At 45.0% G+C, this 22,300-nt stretch overlaps 1 protein-coding gene across 8 annotated transcripts in view; it reads right to left on the minus strand.

Annotated features, from left to right (window-relative positions):
* The window catches only part of CPEB1 (cytoplasmic polyadenylation element binding protein 1), a 94,677-nt gene that overhangs the window by 21,110 nt on the left and 51,267 nt on the right, over positions 1–22,300 (minus strand). For 3 of the 8 annotated variants that reach the window (XM_035024225.1, XM_035024220.1, XM_035024218.1), the window contains exon 3: positions 4,718–4,909. In XM_035024225.1, the coding sequence (XP_034880116.1) occupies positions 4,718–4,871 (154 nt within the window). In that variant the 5' untranslated portion in view covers positions 4,872–4,909. Of the gene's footprint in view, positions 1–4,717; positions 4,910–5,273; positions 5,482–22,300 lie in introns of those variants that run through there. The other 5 variants (XM_035024221.1, XM_035024219.1, XM_035024224.1 and 2 more) reach the window with 4 other exon arrangements.

The following is a 22,300-nucleotide window of genomic DNA, read 5'->3' on the forward strand; positions in this document are numbered from 1 at the left end:
CTGCACCCTACCCCAACTCTCCACCACACCCCAACTCTGCACCCTACTCCAACTCTCCACCGCACCCCAACTCTCCACCCTACCTCGACTCTCCACCGCACCCCAACTCTCCACCATACCCCGACTCTCCACCATACCTCGACTCTCCACCGTACCCCGACTCTCCACCATACCTCAACTCTCCACCATACCTCAACTCAGGTGGCAGTCTTCTGAGTGTCAACTGCCTCCACCGACTGTGGATCCCACAGGTCCAAGGTGGTACCCAATATAGCCTTTCTCCCCTGTCCTGCTCACTGGACAAATTCCCTTACCTGAAAAAATGACATACCCAAGTCCTACGTAAGGTCGGCACACATGCTCTCCTACCCAACTTATTTCTCACCTAGGAGGCACCCTATTGTTTACTGCTTCCGAGGCCCTCCCTCCTCTCTGCACAGAAAGCTATCCCTCACTAGGCTACCTGACTCCATGACAGAATTCACGTTCCAGTGTATGACAAAATTTTCTGTAAATTGCGTCTTCATGCCTTAGAAGCTATGGAGGTTCAGAGATACTGATCTTTGAAGAAATCTATCCATCCAGCTGATCAAAACAAGTAGGAGGCAGAAGAATAAGAGAGACCTTGACAGAATTCTACAGTTAAAACTACCCAGGATTAACAACATGGGGGCTTGGCATTCATCGTTCATTCAACAGATCCTTACAAAAAGCCCTTACCAGGTACTGTGCTGCATGCTGGGGATAGAGCAGGACAACCTGGATAATGGAGTCAGATCTGCACAACTTGATCGGGTCCAGGAAGTAAGTCCGTGTTCTACGGACGAGAGCCCAACTGTGTTTTCAATGTCACCTCAGAAAGGCTGTTTGGAAGGGCAGCAGTAGCAGAAGCAAAAGCTGATCCAGCCTGCCCACCAATGGGGAGCCTGCAAGTAACACATAACCTGACTGATTGGTTAGCAGTCAGGGAACAAACCAGAGAAGGTTGACAGGTTAATCCCTGAGGGGCCTTCTATAGGACAGTAGGAAAAAACAAGACATGGCCTCTGGCATCCTCAGACTGAGCATCTGGTCTACCCGCTGGGCTTCAGTACAAGGCATTCATTAGGAGTCCCTCGCTTCCAGGCCCCCCGAAAGTAGATTCTCAGTCAGCCCCCTTCCTGCTGAGTAATGCTGTATGCAAGAGTCCCAGGGGGAGTCAGGACGACCGATCCATCCGGTGGTGCTGCTGATGAGCAGACTCAGGTGGAGGGGAGTCAGAACGGTCCACTGCACGCCCTGTCCTTGAGGGGCCTCAGCAAGGGAACACACCACCTCTGGTCAGACAGCCCCGGGGCTGTATGTGGAGACACCTTAACAGAAGTGTTCTTGTCCAACATTTTAGAGTTCTGCTTACAGGAACACAGATGTAACAGAAAGCACAAGAGTTTTGGAACAAAGAGACCTGGGTAGAATTCTGGCAGTTGTGGGATTTCTGGTACTTCACAACCTTTGTGAGCCTACATCCTCATCTTTACAACAAATGTACACACTTCACAGGACTGTGCAAGCATTAAAATCACGTGATGGACTTCACGTAGGAAGCAGTCAGTAACTAGTGGTTTTTGTCATTCCATCCCCCATCCTGAGCTATTGAGGACAGCTTTCAGAGCCCTGCTGTTCCAATACAGGACAGGACTTAAGACACTGCCAGGAAGACAAAGGTAGTGCTGGACACAAGACCTGGGGTCTAAGGGAAACACCCACTTCTAACAGTAAAAGGGCTTCCTTCCCAGCAAGAGGTGAGGCCTCAGGGCAGGCAGAGTCTAGAGAGCAGGACCCCACAAAGTACCATATCCCAACGAATACTGGCCTTGTGGGCACAAATCTCAAAACCAGATTCCACTCCAGTGTCTTCAAACAGGCCTCTGAGGCCAATGGAACCCATGCAGCAGAAGGACCCTAGTCCCTTCAGAAAGGTCTCCATGTTCTGGCCTCATGCTGAGAACCCAATGAAAGGCTGTCCCTACACCAAAACAAACAAACAAAAACAAACAAAAAAACACCCCAAAACACTTAGGGGAGAAAACGGAAGCACCCATCATAGCAAATACCATGCTGCATTTGATATGCCTTCTCACCGCTTTTCCCTTGAGAGTCATGGGGATTTTATTCACTGATGAATAACCTAGTACCTGGCACACAGCTAGGGCTCAATGACGGATAGTCTTGGCTAAATTTATTCAAGCAAAAGCCCTGCCATCTCTACCCTTGCCCCCAACATTGCTAAATATTTAAAAGTGGCAGAAGATGGTCAAACGTAAAGCCATAGCTACCTGGGGCAATGTATCACCAAGCAGAGCCCAAGGAATAAGCGTGCACCTTGAGCTCCACACAGACAGCCCAGTACCATGCTGTGAGGATAACTCCCGGACTGTCCAGAGCTGCTGAAATACCTCCTCCCCGCTGAAGAAAGTGAGCTAGTTGGTCTTCAGATGGGAAGGCAGTGTAGGCACTGGAATGTGGGCTGCATGTTCCCACATTGCTGGCAAGGGTGCCCAATCTGGCCCTGCAGCTGGCTGGTGGGAGGCCTACTTCCTACTCCAGCAGGCGGTACCCTCATGTGGGCTTTCCGAGAAGGCCCCGAGCTCAGACGAAGAAGAGGGTGGCCATCACCAAAGCTTCAGAACTCAAGGACATCACGGATGTCAGGGATGAGTGTGTCCTTAACCCTCAGAAAGGAAGACAGAGCCACACCAACCCTGCCCACAGCCAGATCATACCACTGGGGCAGCCCTCTGGTCCCTGTGAATGCTAGGGCCACAGACTGCAGTCCCTCCCTGATCCACAGAATCATGTAATATTTATCACTAAAGTGCCTGAGATGAAAGGTGGAGAAATAAATCAATCCCCACTCTGGAGACAAATAGCCGTAAGCACAGGACATTCAGTAGCAGGGAAGCCAGAGAAATTTTGGTTGTGTCCAAGCTATTTTTTACAGCCCAATTTCACAGTGACTTTCAGGCCATGTTCTCCAAGGCCCAGCTGGGTCCTCTTGCAATTCTATGTGCTATAATACTTTTCAAAAGGACCCCTGCAGCTAAGACAGACCAGAGCCAAAGAAGGGCCACGCCCCAACCTGGTGTCAGCGAAATAGTGCCTTAGTCCAACAGGGATCACACAGACAGGTGCCCACCTCCTCTGTGAGCTCTTCTGTCTTTTGCTCAGATACCGTGGGACTGAAGACAAGGCCAGCTTCATAGGCCATCCAGGTCGACCTCAGAGTACCACATAAGAGAAGTGACCATGGCCTCCGAGTTAAGATCTCCAGACACAGGATACATACTTGCTTGCCCAGGGGAACAAGGCACCTACCAACATTTCTGGACAAACCTGAGTCAGCTCAAGGCCAGTACTTCAAGAAATTCTACCTTAACTGGAGGTAGTTACTTAGGGCAAAGCTCTTCCCCATCCTCAATCAAATTAAAAAAAAAAAAAAAAAAATCCAGCCCCCTACCCCCAATCAAATGGGATTTTGCTGAAACAACTGGCCATTAAAATGCCAACAGACACAACAGTCCCAGGCTCTGCAAAGCATTCTAAAAAAAGACCTGCGCCAAACAGGGTGGAGGCCAGAGAAATCAACAAGACAGCACCTTGCTGCCTTGACTGTCAGTTTCCGGAGCAGGGGAGGCCGAGGGAAGGATGGCAGGCTCAGTGCATCCCATGGTCAGCACCAACAGCAAATGGCTGCCCCACCCCCACTACCTTTCCATCTTCCCAAAGTATCTGCTGCTGATACTCTTTTTATTAAGACACAATTTACATAAAGAAAAACACATGGATTTTAAGTTCCCTATCATATTTCCTAAGTTCCCAATTCTTCCTGAATACTCCAAGACTTGGGTCCGGCCAACCCTATGCACCCCCCCCCCCACCCCCCGCCCCACGTACTGCAAGAGGGAAATAAACAGGCACTGGGAAGGTCTCACCAGAAGCCACTCAAGGGGTTGCCAAGAAGCCCCTTCAATCTGTCCCCACCAAATCCTCCCAAGGCAACAACAAGGGGTCCTAAAGGGGAGTGGCTCTTCTCCATCCATTTGGTTACCCTTCACACAAAGAAAAACAAAGCCTCCGCAGCTTAGAGTTACTCCACCCCAATGACCCTGCCTACCCCTTGCCAGGGTTCAATGCTCTTACCCATATGTTAAGCCAATTCCAATATCTTAATGTCACCCAGACTCACCTGAGGTTAAAATTATTCCCTTGCCATGATTCAGGGACCACCCATCCTCATATACAAGTCCCTAGTTTTAAAAACCACTGAGAAACAGAATCTGGACATCCAGTGATCAGCCCCTTAGGTCCCCTCCCCCACCTAAAAGTGTTTTGCTTCATCATCTCCAAGACAGGCCTGGGCGCTAGGGGGTTAGCTGGATCTTTTCTGCATAGGACTGTCACCTTGGGGACCCTTCTCAGGGCCACCCCAGGTGCAGACTAACAACTCCAGGGAATTTATCAGGGTAAGTGGAAAAGCCATGCCTGCCTTTACGAGCAACCATCTGTCCTGCCACACTCACAGCCAGCATTTCCATCTCTTGCAAAACAGCTCCATGTTGTATTGGGGTGGGGGGGGGGGAGTGATGCAAAGGGGAAGAGAACAACTGTTGCTGTGGATGTCTTCGATCGCCACCCCATGCGTCCCCCTCCCCCAGCCAACTCATTTCCTGGCACTCACCCGAGTGTGTGCTGCTCTGGGCTGAGGAATCCGAGTCCTGGGTGCTCCAGGGTCGGTCCCAGCCTGTGAGACTGAGGGACTGCAGGCCAAGGCACAAGTCATTTGCATCTGGGAGGCCCCGGGAAGAATCTTGCGCAGAGGTGGGGAAAAGCATCCTGCTTGCAACTGTTTCTTCAGAGTCCTGGAAGTCTGCTTTGGACAGGACGACAGCAGAAACCCCAGAGTTAAGGGCTGTTTTCCCCAGTATTATCAACAATGAGTATTATTAATAGTAGTTTCCCCAAGCCCAAGGAACAGACATCCAAGCTGGCTGGATGCTGCGGCCGCTGCCTCTGCACTTTTGGGGGCGTCAGAGCAAGAGCAGTTGCCACACAGCCCCCCTCCCCACATACACACCCCTATCCCGTCTGCATTACAGACTGGGCCAGCATGTGATCAGGCTGCTGATGCTTCCCGCTGCCAGTGACATCAGCCGGCTGAGCCGTGCAATTGAGAGCGGCATCATCCCTCACAGAATGGGGGAGGAGCAGGAGGGGACGACAGGGAGGAGACTTGCCTCCCCGGGAAAAGACAGCACAACAGCTACTTGGAACAGCCCGGGTGCAGTGCCGGTAAGTCAGGGTTCCGAGGCAGCGCCCTCCGGTCTCCAGCAATGGTGGCCAAGCGGCCCTCAGGCACGACTGAAGTCCTCTCTGCTGACAGCCAAGCCAGAGCAGCCGACTGCCTGCTTGTGGAGCTCTGCCCTCCTGCCCCTCCCTTCCCCTCCCTCTGCTCTCCACCCCCAAACCCAAAAACACTCTAGTCCTGGACTCTCTCCAGCTGCTTGCTCAAGCCCGGTTTTGCAGCCCAATGCAAAGCTCCACAATCCTGCAAAAATCTATGTGCTCCCAGTGGCCCTGAGCAGCACCCTGTCACCGCAGTGCTTACCACGGAGGGAGAGAATCGCCTCCAGAAAAACACGGCACACTGGGACCCTGGGGACCACCACCTGGTGCTCCAGGCTTGTCTGAGCGGTTTATCACAGAGAAAAGGGGTCAGCTGTGGCGGAGGGCAGGGACTCGGTGGGCTGCTCAGGTGTGTCCCACAGCCCACACACCAGGGGAAGCTCTGCCCTGACCAGGACAACCCCCATCCCCAACAGGATGGGCAGTGAGTCACGAGCAGAAAGGTCAGGTCCAGCTCCCCTACCCTCCAGCAACCCCAGGGACAGACTGGGGCGACCCTGCTAGAACACTGTCAGAGAGACGGAAAGAGGAGAAACGGTCCCAGTTGTATTCTGCCTCGTCAGAGGTCAGGAGCTTCCCCCACCCCGCTCTGTTGATACTCTTTCTCTGGCCTTCCAGGAGCACTCAGAGCTACACTGGCCAGCCAGGAGGCTCACAGATGCCTCAGTCAGGGGTGCTGCCCGGGACCCAGGCCCTACTTCTGTGACACTCACAGCTCAGCAACGAAGTCCAGCTCTGCCCAGAGATTGTGGAACCTCCACCATTTCCTCTTTGCCAACGTGCTCTCCCCCATCAGTCTTTTTCCATCATGACCTCTAGTCACAAGGCTCCCCCCTCAGAAAAGAAGGTAGAGCCAAGTCCCAGCCCCAGCAGGCGGGCTGCTCACACCTAGACCAGCCTGGAAGCACGCCACGGTGCTTGCTCTCCTGTGTTCCACGAGGAGGAACCAGATGCAGGAAGCAGGCCCACCTGGGACTGCCCATGACAGGGTCCCAGGTGGGCAGAGGCGGGGATAATGCTGTTAGCCACAGGAGAAGCTAGCCAGAGCCACCTGCACTATGTCCCCTCATGCCCTGAGGCATTCAGGCATAGCCGAGGGGAGACATGACCAGTCCGTGGGAGGGACTCCTACCCTTGGAGGTGGTTTTTTCTTTTTCTTTTCTTTTTTCTTTCCCCCAGAGCTTTGCTGCTGTGTCATCCATCCCCGTTATTCCTGTCTGGCTGTAGGTACTCTGCTTGCTCTCTGTGTTTGTTAAAGCCCTGCTCACCACCGCACCATGCTGTGCTGTCCTCACCCCAGAACACTCCCTCCTGCTTCTCTATGTCCCCACTTCACACAAGCTAAGGGTATACTTTAAAAATAATCTGTATGTACTAACTACAAAAATGTAATGCTACCTTTAAAAACATCCATATTTAAGTACCCATTCCCCTCCCCAAACCACCTTTCCATAGAGTCCCTTCTACCCACAGTGAGGCCACTTAGGCCTAGAAGCAACTGTCCCTCCCCAACCTCTAAAATGAGGGTTTTGTGTACACGACTACCCCCATGACCCTGGCAAAGAGAACCTAATCACTAACCATATTCCTGCTGCCCAGAGTCCGTGTGGCAGACCAGCAAGATCAGTATCACTGGGAGCTTGTTACATGTGCAGGATCTCAGGCCCCCCTGAGGCCTACAGAAATGATCTACATTTTAACAAGATTCCCAGTTGCTGTGTATGCACATGAAAGTTTGAGCAATGTATGTATGCAACTTCCACAGCCTTCCCACCCCAAGCTGACTGACCCAGGCCCGAGCAGCAGGGTTGTTTAAGGACATTGATGGCCACGCGCATCCAGAAGCTCCGGGATCTAAATACAACCTGACCTTCACTGCCAGCGTCCCCACTACAAGCATCACCTCTGTCCTTATCCAGATATTCTCCATTCCACGGTTTCTTCCAGAAAAAGGCTTTCACTACCACTGCAGGATTCCTTCACTAGATCCTAAAAATCAATGGAGCCCGTACCCATTAAATGCTTAATGTAGCAGGCTGGGAAAAATTAAATAGCTTTGAAAGTCTGATAGATCTTGCTTTGCTCACCAGGTCTGCCACTGGCTGATCTCGGCCAAGCTACTTAGCCTTTCTGAGCATCTTTTTATCTGTAGGGTGGCAGATGCAGGCACCTTTCAGGATCACGTAAAGTGTCTCGTACGCTGCCTGACACAAAGTATTTCATCAGTATTTTATTTTCAGTAGGGTGACCATATAATTTATCATCCAAACCAAGGCATTCTTGAGAGAGAAAGGGGGCAAATTTTAATAATCATACCAGAACAAACGTCCGGTTTTAAAGTCAGTCAGTCACAGAGATGAAAAGTACAACACTAGATAAATAGTTAATAATGCTGCAGTAACATATGGGGACAGACGGCGACATTATTTACTGTGCACTGAGAAACAAACAGAACTGTCCAATCACTAGGCCATACACCTGAAACTAACGCCACGCTCTATGTTAATGATACTTCAATTAAAACAAAATTGTACCAGGACAGCAAGCTTAAACAGAGACCGGAGGTGAACTGGTAGGCACGGTCACTCTATCCACAGCCAGTTGTGTTCAGAAACGTTTTACTCAAGGAACGGTTTTGGGTTTTTTTAAAGTAATCCCTATACCCAACGTGGAGCTCAAACTCACAACCCCGAGATCAAGAGTCACAGGCTCTACTGACAGTACCAGCCAGGTGCCCCTCCAGAAACCTTTTACTCAAAAAGCCTCTTTTCCAATGGCTGCCTAATCCTCTCTCTCCAGATTTACCATTCTGCTCCACCTCTTCCCTCTGTACTGAAAGAAAGTTTGAGGAGCACACGGTCAACCAGGCTGACGTGCAGTGAGGGAAGAGGTCTGAAAGGCAAAGGGTAACTTCACTGAGCAAAAGCTTTTCTTTGCTTCTCAAACTCACTGCGGATGCTGGACAGGAACCTGCCCCTTTTTACTGGACGCTATTTTCATCATCTGTTGCCAAGCACCAACTAAGCACTCTGAAGTATTAAAAGCTGGTAACCAGCGCAAGATGAAGTGAAAATTCTCATTCAAAGGCAGTCTATTGAACAATCTCTCTTAAATGCTTTTTCCTACAAGTTTCCTTTATCTATACCTATACAAATACCTACACAAAGCTTCTGATTTAGTTTCTTAATTTGGTTCAAAATTTTAAAATCATTTCCCTTTGAAAAAATATCAGTTATCTTCTTTACAGTTAATCTCCCAAATTTCTTAGTAGCCATACAACTCAGGGAGATAAGTAAACTGACCCAAAGTTCGCCACAATCTAAAATACAGCATCCCCTGGCAGACTCAAAATGCAGAGGTGAACCAGGGACTCTGGCTCAGGGGCTTGGAGTGGCCTCAACTCTGATCTTTTCCATCTTCTTCGGAACCTGTCTGTCCTCTGATGACTCCTCTGCCGGCAGAACTTAGCACAAAACTGCTCGGGGTCCACCGCAGCCACCGTTCCTGAGCATCTGGGGAGTAGGGGAAGTAAGATGAGAGCAGCACCAGGAGGCCATCACTTGTGAAACCATGAAGGCATTCTACAAAGGCAGATGGTGATTGCAGAAAGTTGAAAGATATATCACAAGGTGATCCTAGGAAAAAGGAGACCTGATTTTGAGGAGGTAACAGGGAAGAAGGTAAGCAAGGTGTGTGTCTGCATGAGCCCAACCATGGGCCCAAGATGAACCAGACATCAGAGCCAGGGAGGCCAGGGATGAGAGGGAGAGGAGGAGGAGGAAGCAGCTGGAGAGGAGGAAAATACACTAAAGGGCATAAGCAGACTACAAAGCTGCATCTCTACCATGACTAGAACAATGTGATGATTCTGTGCGCTGATGGAAATTTTGGTAAAGGAACAGAAAAATACGAACAGTGTATGTGTGAGGTTAGCAGGCTGCTAATGGATGTTCCTTTAGTAACTGCACAATTATAACAATACAAAAATAAGATCTGCCCTCTCCTCTCTTTTCCCTCTTTTGACCTTAAAGCAGCACACTATTAGAGTTTGTTTAGCAACCACACTTGAGCTCTTTTACAAAAATCTCAACTTCATCCCCCGATTCCAGTCCCTGGGAAAAGCAGAGAAGGACACTGGATCATTTGTCCCCATTAGACTCTTTCAAATGACTAACTTTATAGTCAGCCGAGTCTACTTAGTCAATGATTTATGGTTCTTCAGGTTTTAACAAGCCTACAGAGTAGCATTTCTAATAATGTATTTCTAAAAAGACTGTCTGAAAGATAATTTTCTCCAAAAATCCAGAAAACCAAAATGATGATTTTGAAAATCCACTTTGGCAACTTAAAGAGAAAGAACAAACGTGCAAGGAGACAGACATCTGTCAAGATCATTTCAACTCCTCTGTTTGCACTACGGCCCTTAACCCCTCAAGCCAGGGAGACTGCAAGCTTCTCCAGAGCAGGACTCCTCAAACTTTAATGGGCATACAAATGACTAGGCCATCTTTCTGAATCATGGATTCAGATTCAGTGGGTCTGGGTCAAGCCCAGAACTTGCAATCCTAACAAACTCCCAAATGATGTCAACACTCCTGGGATGCTGGCCACACTCTGAGGAAGTTTAAATTTACAAGTTTAAAAGGGTTTTTCTACCCCAGATTGTCTCTTCCAGGTAACTCACCCCATTCTTACTCAACACCACTTTCTTCGTGGTGTTCACTCCACTAAACAAGTACCTTCAACAGCTCTCTGTTGCCTCTCAGATCAAAGCCAATCTCTAGGCCCCAGTTTACTTATTAACTTTCTCTTACACTAGTCACCAAACATTAAAGGTTAAGCTTGAGTTAATCACAACTCCCCAGAAGTTCACACTCTAGAGAATAATTTATTGTTAACCTGCATGCTAATAAGTGAAACAATAGTTTAGATGAGAGAGCATACATGATGGCTAAGACATTCAGGGAAAGTTTACATATGATTTTTGTTATACGTCATTATACATCACATTACAGATTAAGGTAGGAGAGATGACAACTGATTTACTTTCTATGTCCCACCATAAAAATGGGATCCTTGGCTTATTTTAGCCTTGACCGCTTTTAAATAATCTTCAAATAAAGTCCACAAATTATTTCCATGATAACAAAAAGTGGGTTTTTTTTTTTAAGATTTTATTTATTTATTTGAGCGAGAGTATGAGAGGGGGGAGGGTCGGGAGGGTCAGAGGGAGAAGCAGACTCCCTGCAGAGCAGGGAGCCCAATGCGGGACTCGATCCAGGGACTCCAGGATCATGACCTGAGCCGAAGGCAGTTGCTTAACCAACTGAGCCACCCAGGCGCCCGAAAAAGTGATTTTTATAGTATTTCTTAAATGAGTATTAACCATGTTTAGATTCTAAAGTGTCATGTACCATGTTCATATACTGAAAGATTAAATATTGTTAAAAAAGTTAATTCCCACCCAATTGATCCACGTGGTCAATGCAAGCCCAATAATATACCTGGTTTTTGAGTAATTCAGTGGGGACAGACCCTTTAACACATGGTGCTGGAACCACCACATATCCACATGGGGAAAAAAATGCACCCTGACCTCACACCATATACAAACATTAATTCAATATGGATCAAAGAGACCTTAAAAAGTTAAAACTAAAGTTTCTCTAAGAAAACAGACTCTCTGTGACTTGGGGTGGGGGAATGGACAGACACAAAGGTTTCCTATGGAGGACAGAAAAAGTAATCATCATTAGAAAAAATTTGGGGGGCACCTGGGTGGTTCAGTCAGTTAAGCATCTGCCTTCAGCCCAGGTCATGATCCCAGGGTCCTGGGATTGAGTCCCTTCATTGGGCTCCCTGCCCAGTGGAAAGTCGGCTTCTCCCTCTGCCCCATACCCCATTCATCCTCTCTCTCAAGTCAATAAAATCTTTAAAGGGTGCCTGGGTGGCTCAGTTGGTTAAGCGACTGCCTTCGGCTCAGGTCATGATCCCGGAGTCCCGGGATCGAGTCCCGCATCGGGCTCCCTGCTTGGCGGGGGGTCTGCTTCCCCCTCTGCCCTCTTCCCTCTCGTGCTGTCTCTCATTCTCTCTCTCTCTCTCAAATAAATAAATAAAATCTTTAAAAATAAATAAATAAAATCTTTTTAAAAAATAAAATCTTTAAAAAATACTGAAAAAAAAACTTTTGATAAACTGAACTTATCAAAGTTAAAAACTTCTGTTCATCAAGACACCATTGAGAAAATAATCGGGACAGCTACAAAGTGGGAGAAAATATCTGCAACCATATCTGATAAATGGCTAGTATGTAAAATGTATAAAGAAACCTTAACTCAAAAGTAAAAGAAAAAAAGTATTTTTCAAAAGAGCATACAATATTGAAAAGATATTTCACAAAAATATATAATTGGTCAGTAAGCACTTGAAAAAGTACTCAACATCATTAGTCAAAAACATGCAAACTGGACCACAAGGAACTATGTACACACCCACAAGACGGCTAAAATTAGAAAGACTGGCTCCACATTTTGCCAACATTTAGTGTTGCCCATCAGAACTTCCATGCATCATTATATGCGGTACAATCACTTTTGAAAAAGCCTGCAGATTTCTTACACAACTAAACAGAACACTATCCTATGACCCAGCAATCCCACTCCTCAGTATTCAACCAAGAGGAATGAAAGTATGGGTTTACAAACAGGTCTGTATGTGAATGGCAACAGTAGCTTTATTCATGATCACCAAATTCTGGAGACAGCCCAAGTGACCATCAACAGAGGAATAAAATGTGGCATATGTATTGACTGAAATATGACTCAGCAGTCAAAAGGAATAAACGGATAGAGGCAACATGGAGGAATCTTAGAGTAGAAGAAGCTTTACATAAATGGAATCACATATATATACACACTCTCATTTGAAGTTCTAGAAAACAGGCAAAACTAATATGTGATGAAATCTGGTGGTTGCCTCTGCAGGAGACAGGGTGGGGAGTGGAGGGAGCTAACCAGAAGAGGTAGGAGGAACCTTTATGAGGGGATGGTAATACACTACATTCTGATGGGAACTGGGGTTGGGTGTGTGCATTTTTCAGGATGCATCTAGTGATCCATATAGGATTTATTCATTTCACTGTGTAGAAATTTTACCTCAAAAAATTGTAAACAAATACTGAACATTAGTTAATGACATGCATACTGAAGTATTTAGGAGTGAATCATATCTACGTCTGTAACTTACTTTGAAGTGTATTATGAAAGTAAGATGTACTTCTAAATGGTTAAGGGGATATATAAATGGGTACATGGTAAAGCAACCTGACCAAAAGGTGACTGTAGAATCTAGGTGGCGAGTATGATGGCTGTTCATAATTCATTCAGCTTTTCTGTATGATGGAAAACGTTCATAATAAAATGTTAGGGGAAAATTAAGGCAGACTTTTTCTGACAAAAGGCAAGTCTGGTTGAACTAATTGGTTTGACGGTAAGAACTGACTTCATGAGATTTTATGGTTGACATTTTCCGTAAGTACAGCAAGTTAGAATCTAGAAACCCAAGGTTTTGACAGTACATACTTAAAGTGGTAAGATAAAAAGCATTTTAAGATACTTTCTTGGCAAAGATGTATTTTCAAATTGACAGTAATTTTCTCAACCCTTTAGGTAAACAGAGATAAACAAGGTCTCTAAGTCAAAGAATGAGACATAGTAGTTATCTAAAACCTTCATAAAGCACTGTTGGTATACTTTCAAAAAACTGAGAAATTCAGTAACTGATGACTTAGGTAACAAATCTTTTCGCAAATTAGATAGCTTCCAGTTCCTTCTTCGTCACAAATATGAAGGAGTGAATGGAACTGTCAGCAAGTACAAGACTAAAAATAATGACAGATGTCTGATTTTTTGCATAGAACTCGAGGAGTTCAAACAACTGAGAGACACTGCTCTAACAACTCCTTCATTTCCCATCTATGTATTTATGTGAATAAGTTTACTCAGAGCACAGACCTATAAAAACAAAAAATAGGAATATATTTGGTGTTGAAAACCCTGTGTCATTCCAGCAGTAAGTGAGTCATCCAAAATTACATGGGTTTTTTAAATGTCTCATCTCATTAAGAAGCACTTCCAATAAACAATTATTAAAGAAAATTTTATGAAAATTTGTAACATTGAGATTGTCTTAAACCAATTGTCCTAGCGATCAAAGGCCACAGCAATCCAGAACACTTACAGCCTTTTAGTCACAGAAAATAATTTAAAACTTCAATTTATGTACTGTTTTTGTTGCTAGAAGTATAACATATTATCAACAAAAGACCCATAATTGTAAAATATTACATGAGGATAAAATTCCATGGGAGAAGTAGACTAGAAATATGAGGAAAGGAGAAGAGGAACAATGAAAAGGGTCCTACTGTTAAAGAATGGGTTTACATATTTTTCAAATAGATAATAGGTATCGAACAAGTCTATTTTTATTCTACCGGATACATTTTCACTTATGATTAGATATCAAATTACATATGCAAGAAGTACGTTGTATTTTTTTAAATTTTTTACTGTGGTAAACTCTACACAAAATTTTACCATTCTGGCCATTTTTAAATATACAATATAGAGGCATTAAGTACATTTACATTTTTGTGCACCTATTGTCACTGTGTATTGCCAGAACTTTCTCATCTCAAATTGAAACTCTGTGCCTATTAAACACTAACAACTCCCCACAAGCCCCATCTCCAGTCCCTGGTAACCACTTTCTGTCCCTCTGGATTCAACTACTTCAGGAACCTCATAGAAGTGAAATCATACATTCTGTCCTTTGTGTCCAAGGTTCCAGGTTCATCCATGTTGTAGCCTGTACCGGAATGTCCTTCCTTTCTAAGGCTGAATAATATTCCACTGTATGTATTCACCACATTTTGTTTATCCACTCAACTGTCAATGGACATTTGGGTTATTTCTACCTGTTGGCTCTTGTGAATAGTACTGCTGTGAACACTGGTGTACAAATACGGGTTCAATTCCTTCGCGTATAGACCTAGAAGTGGAACTGATGGTAATTCTACATTTAATGTTTTATTTTTGGGAAACACCACACAGCTTTCCACAGTGGCAGCACCACTTTACATTCAGCAATGCACATGTGTTCCAAATCCTCCACATCCTTACCCACACGCCTTTCTATTGTTTTGACATTGACCATCCTAATGGGTGTGAACTGATACCTCATTGTGGGGTATCTTGGTTGTTGTTTTTTTAATCAATGAGATGTATACAAACAGATGTTTGAAGACTGCTGCTGCCTCATTCATGAATCTCCTAGACCATGTTTTGTTTTGTTTTGTTTTTAAGATTTTATTTATTTATTTGAGAGAGAGAGACACAGCGAGAGAGGGAACACAAGCAGGGGGAGTGGGAGAGGGAGAAGCAGGCTTCCCGTGGAGCAGGGAGCCCGATGCGGGGCTCGATCCCAGGACCCTGGGATCATGACCTGAGCCGAAGGCAGACGCTTAACGACTGAGCCACCCAGGTGCCCCCCTAGACCATGTTTTTATAAATCTCCCACACACCAGGACTTTGTTTGAACTGTTTTTCTTCCTATGGCATCCAAGTCGTCCCTAAAGGCAAATGCCGTCTTCCCATAGGATTCTGCTTCTCTGATCACAGTGACAGTCCACAGGTGAACATGTGACCCAACGTGGGCCAGAATAACCATTCCTAGGACTACAGAGACCAGTCCAGGTATGGGCACAACTCATACCAAACTAACTGGGAGTCCTTTTTGGGATTTTTCTAATTAGATATAGCAGAGGAGGAACAATTTCCTGGCTTCGTGATGCTAGAGAATGTGAACATATCCCCTTCCTCAGATAATAGGGCAACCGTGCAAAAGGAGAAAATGAAACCCACACTTGTGGAGAGGCTGCAAAGAGACAAGATCTTGACAAAACTGAAGGCCCTGGATTCAGCATCCTTGCTTAGTTTTCTGGCCATTTCTTCCTATTCTGTGAGGTATATACCAAGAGCCTTCCAACACATCTCACATTTTGGTAAGATTAGGTCTAATCAGGTGTTTGATCATTTGCCAATAAGAGTGTTCTGCATAATTCAGGCTCTTTAGCAAGGATTGACAAACAAGTAATCACTACCGGAAGAGAATCTTTGGGACAAAAGTCCCTAATGCCCCGCCCACCAGATGAGTGTCAGCCACAAAGAGAAGCAGGAAAGGATCTAAAAGACCACTTGATTAAATCTTTCCCCGCCCACTAGAGAGCAAACAAGGCCCAGAGAGGGCCAAAACGACAAAGCTACTAGGTGACAGAGGTGGGATCCAAATCCAGGGACCAAGCTATTCTGCCTCTCTCCTACCCTGGGGCACTTTCTCAGGCCAGGTCTGCCTCATACATGTCCCAACTCAGGGTGGTTTTATCCATAAATTATTAGTGGATTCTCTTTTTTCCACTTAGGTCCCCATGCAGCATTGTACTGAAACCAACCCATCAAGTGTTCAGTTTTTTTTGTTTTTTTTTTTTTAAAGATTTTATGTATTTATTTGACAGAGAGAGAGAGTGAGAGCACAAGTAGGGGGAGTGGCAGGCAGAGGGAGAAGCAGGCTCCCCAAGCAGAGAGCCCGACGTGGGGCTCAATCCCAGGACCCTGGGATCATGACCCGAGCCGAAGGCAGACGGTTAACAGACTGAGCCACCCAGGTGCCCCAAGAGTTCAATTCTTAACACTCACTTCTCTCCCCTCTTATTATCCTCCCCCCAGTCTCCCACTTCTTCAGCAAAACGTGAAGTTCACATTCTGGTGTTTCCAAGACTCCACTGCCACGTGCGTGCATTACTTTTGAAAGCGACAACTTCTTCTTCCCCATGGAACACAAGAGAGGACTGCTGATTCGAGTCCAGCTCCACCTGATCTATGGCTCCCGGCGTGGCAGCATCTGGAACAGAAGTTCTTGAAGACTCTGGTCCAGGGTCCTGGACTACAATATACTGCCAGAGGCTGAGCCTGAGCTGCATGTAAAACTAGTGTGATCTAAACACAATGAAGTGTGATGCTCTACTGTTCAAATTTGGGGTTTGCACAAGTTCCTTAAACATGACACCAAACTGGAGACCCCTCACAGTGCCAAACCACAGCAGATCTAGAGAATATAAAAGCCAGTGATTTTTAAAAGGACTCGGTGCTTTCATATCCTATGGAAAGATGAATCTTGTACATATCTGGAAGGTGATCTGACATGTCCATCACTCAAAGCTTTGAAAGATACTTATTTGATAGTTTTACTTCTAGAGATTTATTCTATATCTAAATAACCACATATGTAGCCAAAACTTTTAACTTTAGGTACTTTCTACTAGTGTTTAAAACAGACACATATGTAAGCAAATGATATCCAATAGTTTGAAATTCTTAACTTTTTAAACCATGAACAATTTGGCAGTCTGCTAAAGCCTATTGATACCTTCTAAGAATAATGTTGTTAAATATATAAAATAGCAATAATTTGGGTTTTTTTTTAAAGATTTTATTTGAGAGAGAGCATATGACTCGGGGTGGGGGGGTGCAGAGAGAGAGAGGGAGAAGCAGCTCCCTGCTGAGCAGGGAACCCGATGTGGGACTCAATCCCAGAACCCCCGGGATCATGACCTGAGCTGAAGGCAGACACTTAATGGACTGAGGCACCCAGGCGTCCCAGTGATAATTTTGAAGTAAAGATGAGTATAGACAACATTTCAAAATATGTGCAATGACTGTAAAGAAATCAGATACAAAATGTCTGACCATCCTACTGATGATGAGGATTATTGCCAAAGTATTAGACCCTGCGATTATTGCGATTTGTTGCCAACATTTATAATAGAAAGAAATGTTACATTTCAGGTAAACATTGGTGAAAATAAAGATCTATTCACCTGTCCAAGTTCCTAGACTCCCTGAATTCTATCCATGGATCTGGGTTAAGAATCCCATATTGTGTCTATTTACACAGTAAAATGCTATGTAACTCTGACAGAGACACAGAAAATCAAGGACTCTAAAAGATAAAAGGAAGAGAAAGAGGCACATCACTATGTAGTGTGTTCAGAAAGCTTTCGCTTTAATAAATATGGATATATATATGTTAGAAAAATACTGGATATGCTAAAATGTTAGTTATCCCTGAGTAGTGGGACTACATAAGATTCTTTTCCTTTTGTCTGTTTTACAATGAACATATTGAAACAAGAAAAACATACAGGTTATTAAACAGGGTAAGGTAACTAAGATTTAATATCCCCTAAATAAACTCGAAAAATTTTCTAAAAATTTTTACAAAGAAAAATCCTTATTAAAAGACTTTAAATTTGACATTAGGAGTTCAGTAACAATACAAAATTAGGATTATAATTTAAATACAATAAACCACGGAATATTAAAAATAGAAGGGACTTTATGGGGCACCTGGGTGGCTCAGTCGTTAAGCGTCTGCCTTCGGCTCAGGTCATGATCCCAGGGTCCTGGGATCGAGCCCCACATCGGGCTCTCTGCTCAGCAGAGAGCCTGCTTCTCCCTCTCCCACTCCCCCTGCTTGTGTTCCCTCTCTCACTGTGTCTCTGTCAAATAAATAAAGTCTTAAAAAAAAAAAAAAAAAAGAGGGGACTTTGGAGTCCACTTAGTCCAGACCCCTCACTTATGGATTCCGGCTTTAACCCTTGACCTCTGCACAGTTCCCTCTCTTCCCATAATTGTACTCATTTCTTCTTTAGTCAAAAATAAAAACACCTACGTTCAGAAGTTGGAAGGCACACACTGCAGTGGGAGTAACCCCACCTGTGATCAAAACATCATCAAGCCTTAGCTTTGAGTGGCAAAGCCCTGACATTCCAGCAGATGGGGATGGTACCACACAGACCAAGGATTTTAGAAATTAAACATCACATTCCCTGCTTTATAAAGCAAGAGAAAGAGCAGAGTCCTTGGATAGGCTCTAGAACAATCTGATAAGATGCATTTCCTTTCACGGACTGGAGTCTCAGGGTTGGTCCCCCTCCCACTTTCTACCAGAGCCCCTCTATACCATACTCTCCTCCTCAAGTCCAAGTGTTTTCTGTCCCCCTCTCTATAGACAACCTCATGTGGAGCTGGGCTGAGAAAGTCAAAGAGCATGAGGTCGGCAGAGTTGGACACAGTGAGGGACAGACACAAAGATGTTGGCATCCAGCTTCGTGCTTGCTCTCCTGCACTCCACATCTGTGATTCCGCCCTACAACAGGCCCTGGAGAAAAGAGCAAGCCCAGACCCACCTCTGGGGGCAGTGGCAACAGCTTTCTACAGATTCTCCACCGGCTCCCCTGCAGGCCTGACCCTAGCAGCCAGATCGGTCTCGCCTAAGGTGCCCTGTGAGCCCCAACTGTCCACCTATACCAGTACTTCAAGAGGGCTATTTAGTGATGCTTCTGTGACCTTTCACCTCCCCCCCCCCCAACAACGTAATCTAAGTCCTATAATACCTAAGTCCTCTAATAAATAAGTCCTTAGAGTCCATAATAACCATCGTGGTTCTGCTTCCTGGTCAAACTCTGAGACTGTCTCATAAGGGGACAGCATATGGAGCAACGAAATCATCCCCACAGTAAACAGGACAGCCAGAAATTTCACTTCGAGAGCCAAGGACATAAGCAAATTTGGATTGGCTGCCAGGCTCAAGAATCCTAAGGTGAACCAAAGAGGATGGATGCCACCCCCTGGCCTGCCAGACTGTGTCCCACATTCCTCTGGGACTGCCGTGTCCCATTCAGAACACACTAGCTACATGGGGCCACTGGGCACTTAAAAAGTAGCTATTCCAACTAGGGAAGTGAATTAACATTTGAATTAAAAAATGGCAACTTGGGTCTGTTATTGGAACACTTTTAGTATGGTTCAGAACAATGAATCTACATTTTCAACTTTATATTTTATAAGACTTAAATACATATCAGCTATTTTGGATGAAAATTTACAGTTCAAGATAGGCTGTGAATGTGAAATATAATGTAGGTCATTAGAATAAACTGCATATAATCTAGCAATAAATTCATGTATCAAATCATGTTATACACCTAATACTAACACAATGCTATACGTCAAGTGTATCTCAGTGAAAAATTTTAAACTATGTATTCACTACATTTTGAAGACTTAGTATGAAAAAAATAATAAAATACCTCCTAATGTTTATATAAATCACATGTTGAATATTTTGGCATAAAATTATTAAAAATGAAAAAAATAAGAACACACAGAGAAGGCATTAGATCCATTTTGTAAGTGTTGACACCGAAGCTCAAACGAGGTGAAGCCATGTGACCAAGGTGGCTGGGCTGGCTTAGATGTCAAAGTGACACACTAGCACTTGGGGTGGACGTACACTTTACATGAAAGACAAAAAAGGTAGTACCTCAAGACAATACACAAGCACAGAGTAGAAACTAAAAGCTCACTTTTTTTTTTTTTTTTTTAAAGATTTTATTTATTTGTGTGAGAGAGAATGAGAGAGAGCACATGAGAGGGGGGAGGGGCAGAGGGAGAAGCAGACTCCCCGCCGAGCAGGGAGCCTGATGCGGGACTCGATCCCGGGACTCCAGGATCATGACCTGAGCCGAAGGCAGTCGCTCAACCAACTGAGCCACCCAGGCACCCTAAAAGCTCACTTTCATTCCTGCAACACTGCTCATCCTCACTTCGAATCTCCTCTAATAGTTTAAAATAAATTTCTCTTACATCATTTTCTATGCATTTGTGAACACCTTTACCAACACTGGTGTTATCCAACTCTAAGTTCTGCCAATGTGTTAGGTTTAAAAAAAGTACTCGAATGAGATTTTTTTTTTCTCTAAGATTTTATTTATTTGAGACAGAGAGAATGAGAGACAGAGAGCATGAGAGGGAGGAGGGTCAGAGGCAGAAGCAGACTCCCTGCCGAGCAGGGAGCCCGATGCGGGACTCGATCCAGGGACTCCAGGATCATGACCTGAGCCGAAGGCAGTCGCTTAACCAACTGAACCACCCAGGCGCCCTTGAATGAGATTCTTATGTGTCAGGCAGCAGCTAATATGATAAGGGAGGAAAAACAGCTATAGCTCTTGCCTTTATAGATTTGCAAGTCAGTGACCCCAGTGTGCAGCAGTCCAAAGAATCACACCGATGATGAGCTACCATGTGAGTGAAGAGACAAACAGCACAGTACATAACGGAAATTCTTGGCCCTGGGGCACCTGGCTGGCTCAGTCAGTGGAGCATGCCACTCCTGATCTCGCGGTTGTGAGTTCGAGTCCCACGCTGGGTGTAGAGACTACTTAAAAACAAATTTTTTTTTTTTTTTTTTAAAGAGGTTCTTGGCCCCATGGGGGAAGGTAGGTTAGGATTTCCCTGAGGAAGTCTGCTTTCCAAATATCTTGTCTGGTTTACAACATCTTTGACTATTAGACAGTTGAAGCATTTTTTTCCTAACAGAAGAATTAAAAACAACCAGTAGCTGTCAATTTTCAGTTCATAACCCCTGCCCTACTTTCTGTGAGGATGAGATCTTATCAGGTGGCCTTTCCATTAATAAGATGGTATTATTTTCTTCTACAAGGTTAAAATAAAAAAAACAATGGGGGTCTGGGTGGCTCAGTCGTTAAGCATCTGCCTTCGGCTCAGGTCATGATCCCAGGGTCCTGGGATCGAGCCCACCATCGGGCTCCCTGCTCCGCGGGAAGCCTGCTTCTCCCTCTCCCACTCCCCCTGCTTGTGTTCCCTCTCTCGCTGTGTCTCTCTGTGTCAAATAAATAAATAAATAAATAGATAGATAGATAGATAAATAGATAAAGAGATAAATAAATAAATAAATCTCTAAAAAATTTTGACTACATTTTCCTAAGCATTTGGTTAAGATTTAAAGCACTTTAGGGGTGCCTGGGTGGCTCAGTCATTAAGCGTCTGCCTTCGGCTCAGATCATGATTCCAGGTCCTGGGATGGAGCCCCGCGTCGGGCTCCCTGCTCTGTGGGAAGTCTGCTTCTCCCTCTCCCATTCCCCCTGCCTGTGTTCCCTCTCTCGCTGTGTCTCTGTCAAATAAATAAATAAAATCTTTATAAAAAAAAAAAAGATTTAAAGCACTTTAAACTATAGCACTGTTTGTAAAGACCCCTACTTTTAAATATTAATTTCCTTTAAAAAAAAAAAAAGGCACATTAAACAAATTTGATCTCTCTCCTGCTCTCTGAATATAACCTAAGTTATATTTTGTCTGAAACAGACGGACTGCTGGTAAAAACCAGAAACTCTACTGATGTGCCTAAGAACAAACACTTAAAAGTTAGTCCATATCCTGGGGCGCCTGAGTGGCTCAGTCAGTTAAGCGTCTGTCTTCGGCTCAGGTCATGATCCCAGGGTCCTGGGATCGAGCCCCGCATCGGTCTCCCTGCTCCATGGGAAGCCTGTTTCTCCCTCTCCCACTCCCCCTGCTTGTGTTCCCTCTCTCGCTGTGTCTCTCTGTGTCAAATAAATAAAATCTTAAAAAATAAAAAAAATAAAAAAATAAAAAGTTAGTCCATATCCCGTATTCACTGGGAAAGAATCGAAGGACAGAGGTTCAAGGTGGAGTCACAGCTATTCCAAATCTGGATTCACAGCTGCACACACACACCCCCTTCCTCCACAGGGACACAGAGCTACACAGGTGTGACTCAGGACAAGCACTATTCCTGGCCATCATTAACATCCCAAAGAATCAAAACTGCCTGTGAGGAGTGTTTGCCCGTCTAAGCCCATTTTAACACATTTTCCTCACAGGATTTTATTCACAGGAACTAGGTAACAATGAATTAAAAAGCT

The sequence above is a fragment of the Mirounga leonina genome, unplaced genomic scaffold (genome assembly GCF_011800145.1).
Source record: "Mirounga leonina isolate KUSES-001 unplaced genomic scaffold, KU_Mleo_1.0 Mir_178, whole genome shotgun sequence".
NCBI lineage: Eukaryota > Metazoa > Chordata > Mammalia > Carnivora > Phocidae > Mirounga > Mirounga leonina.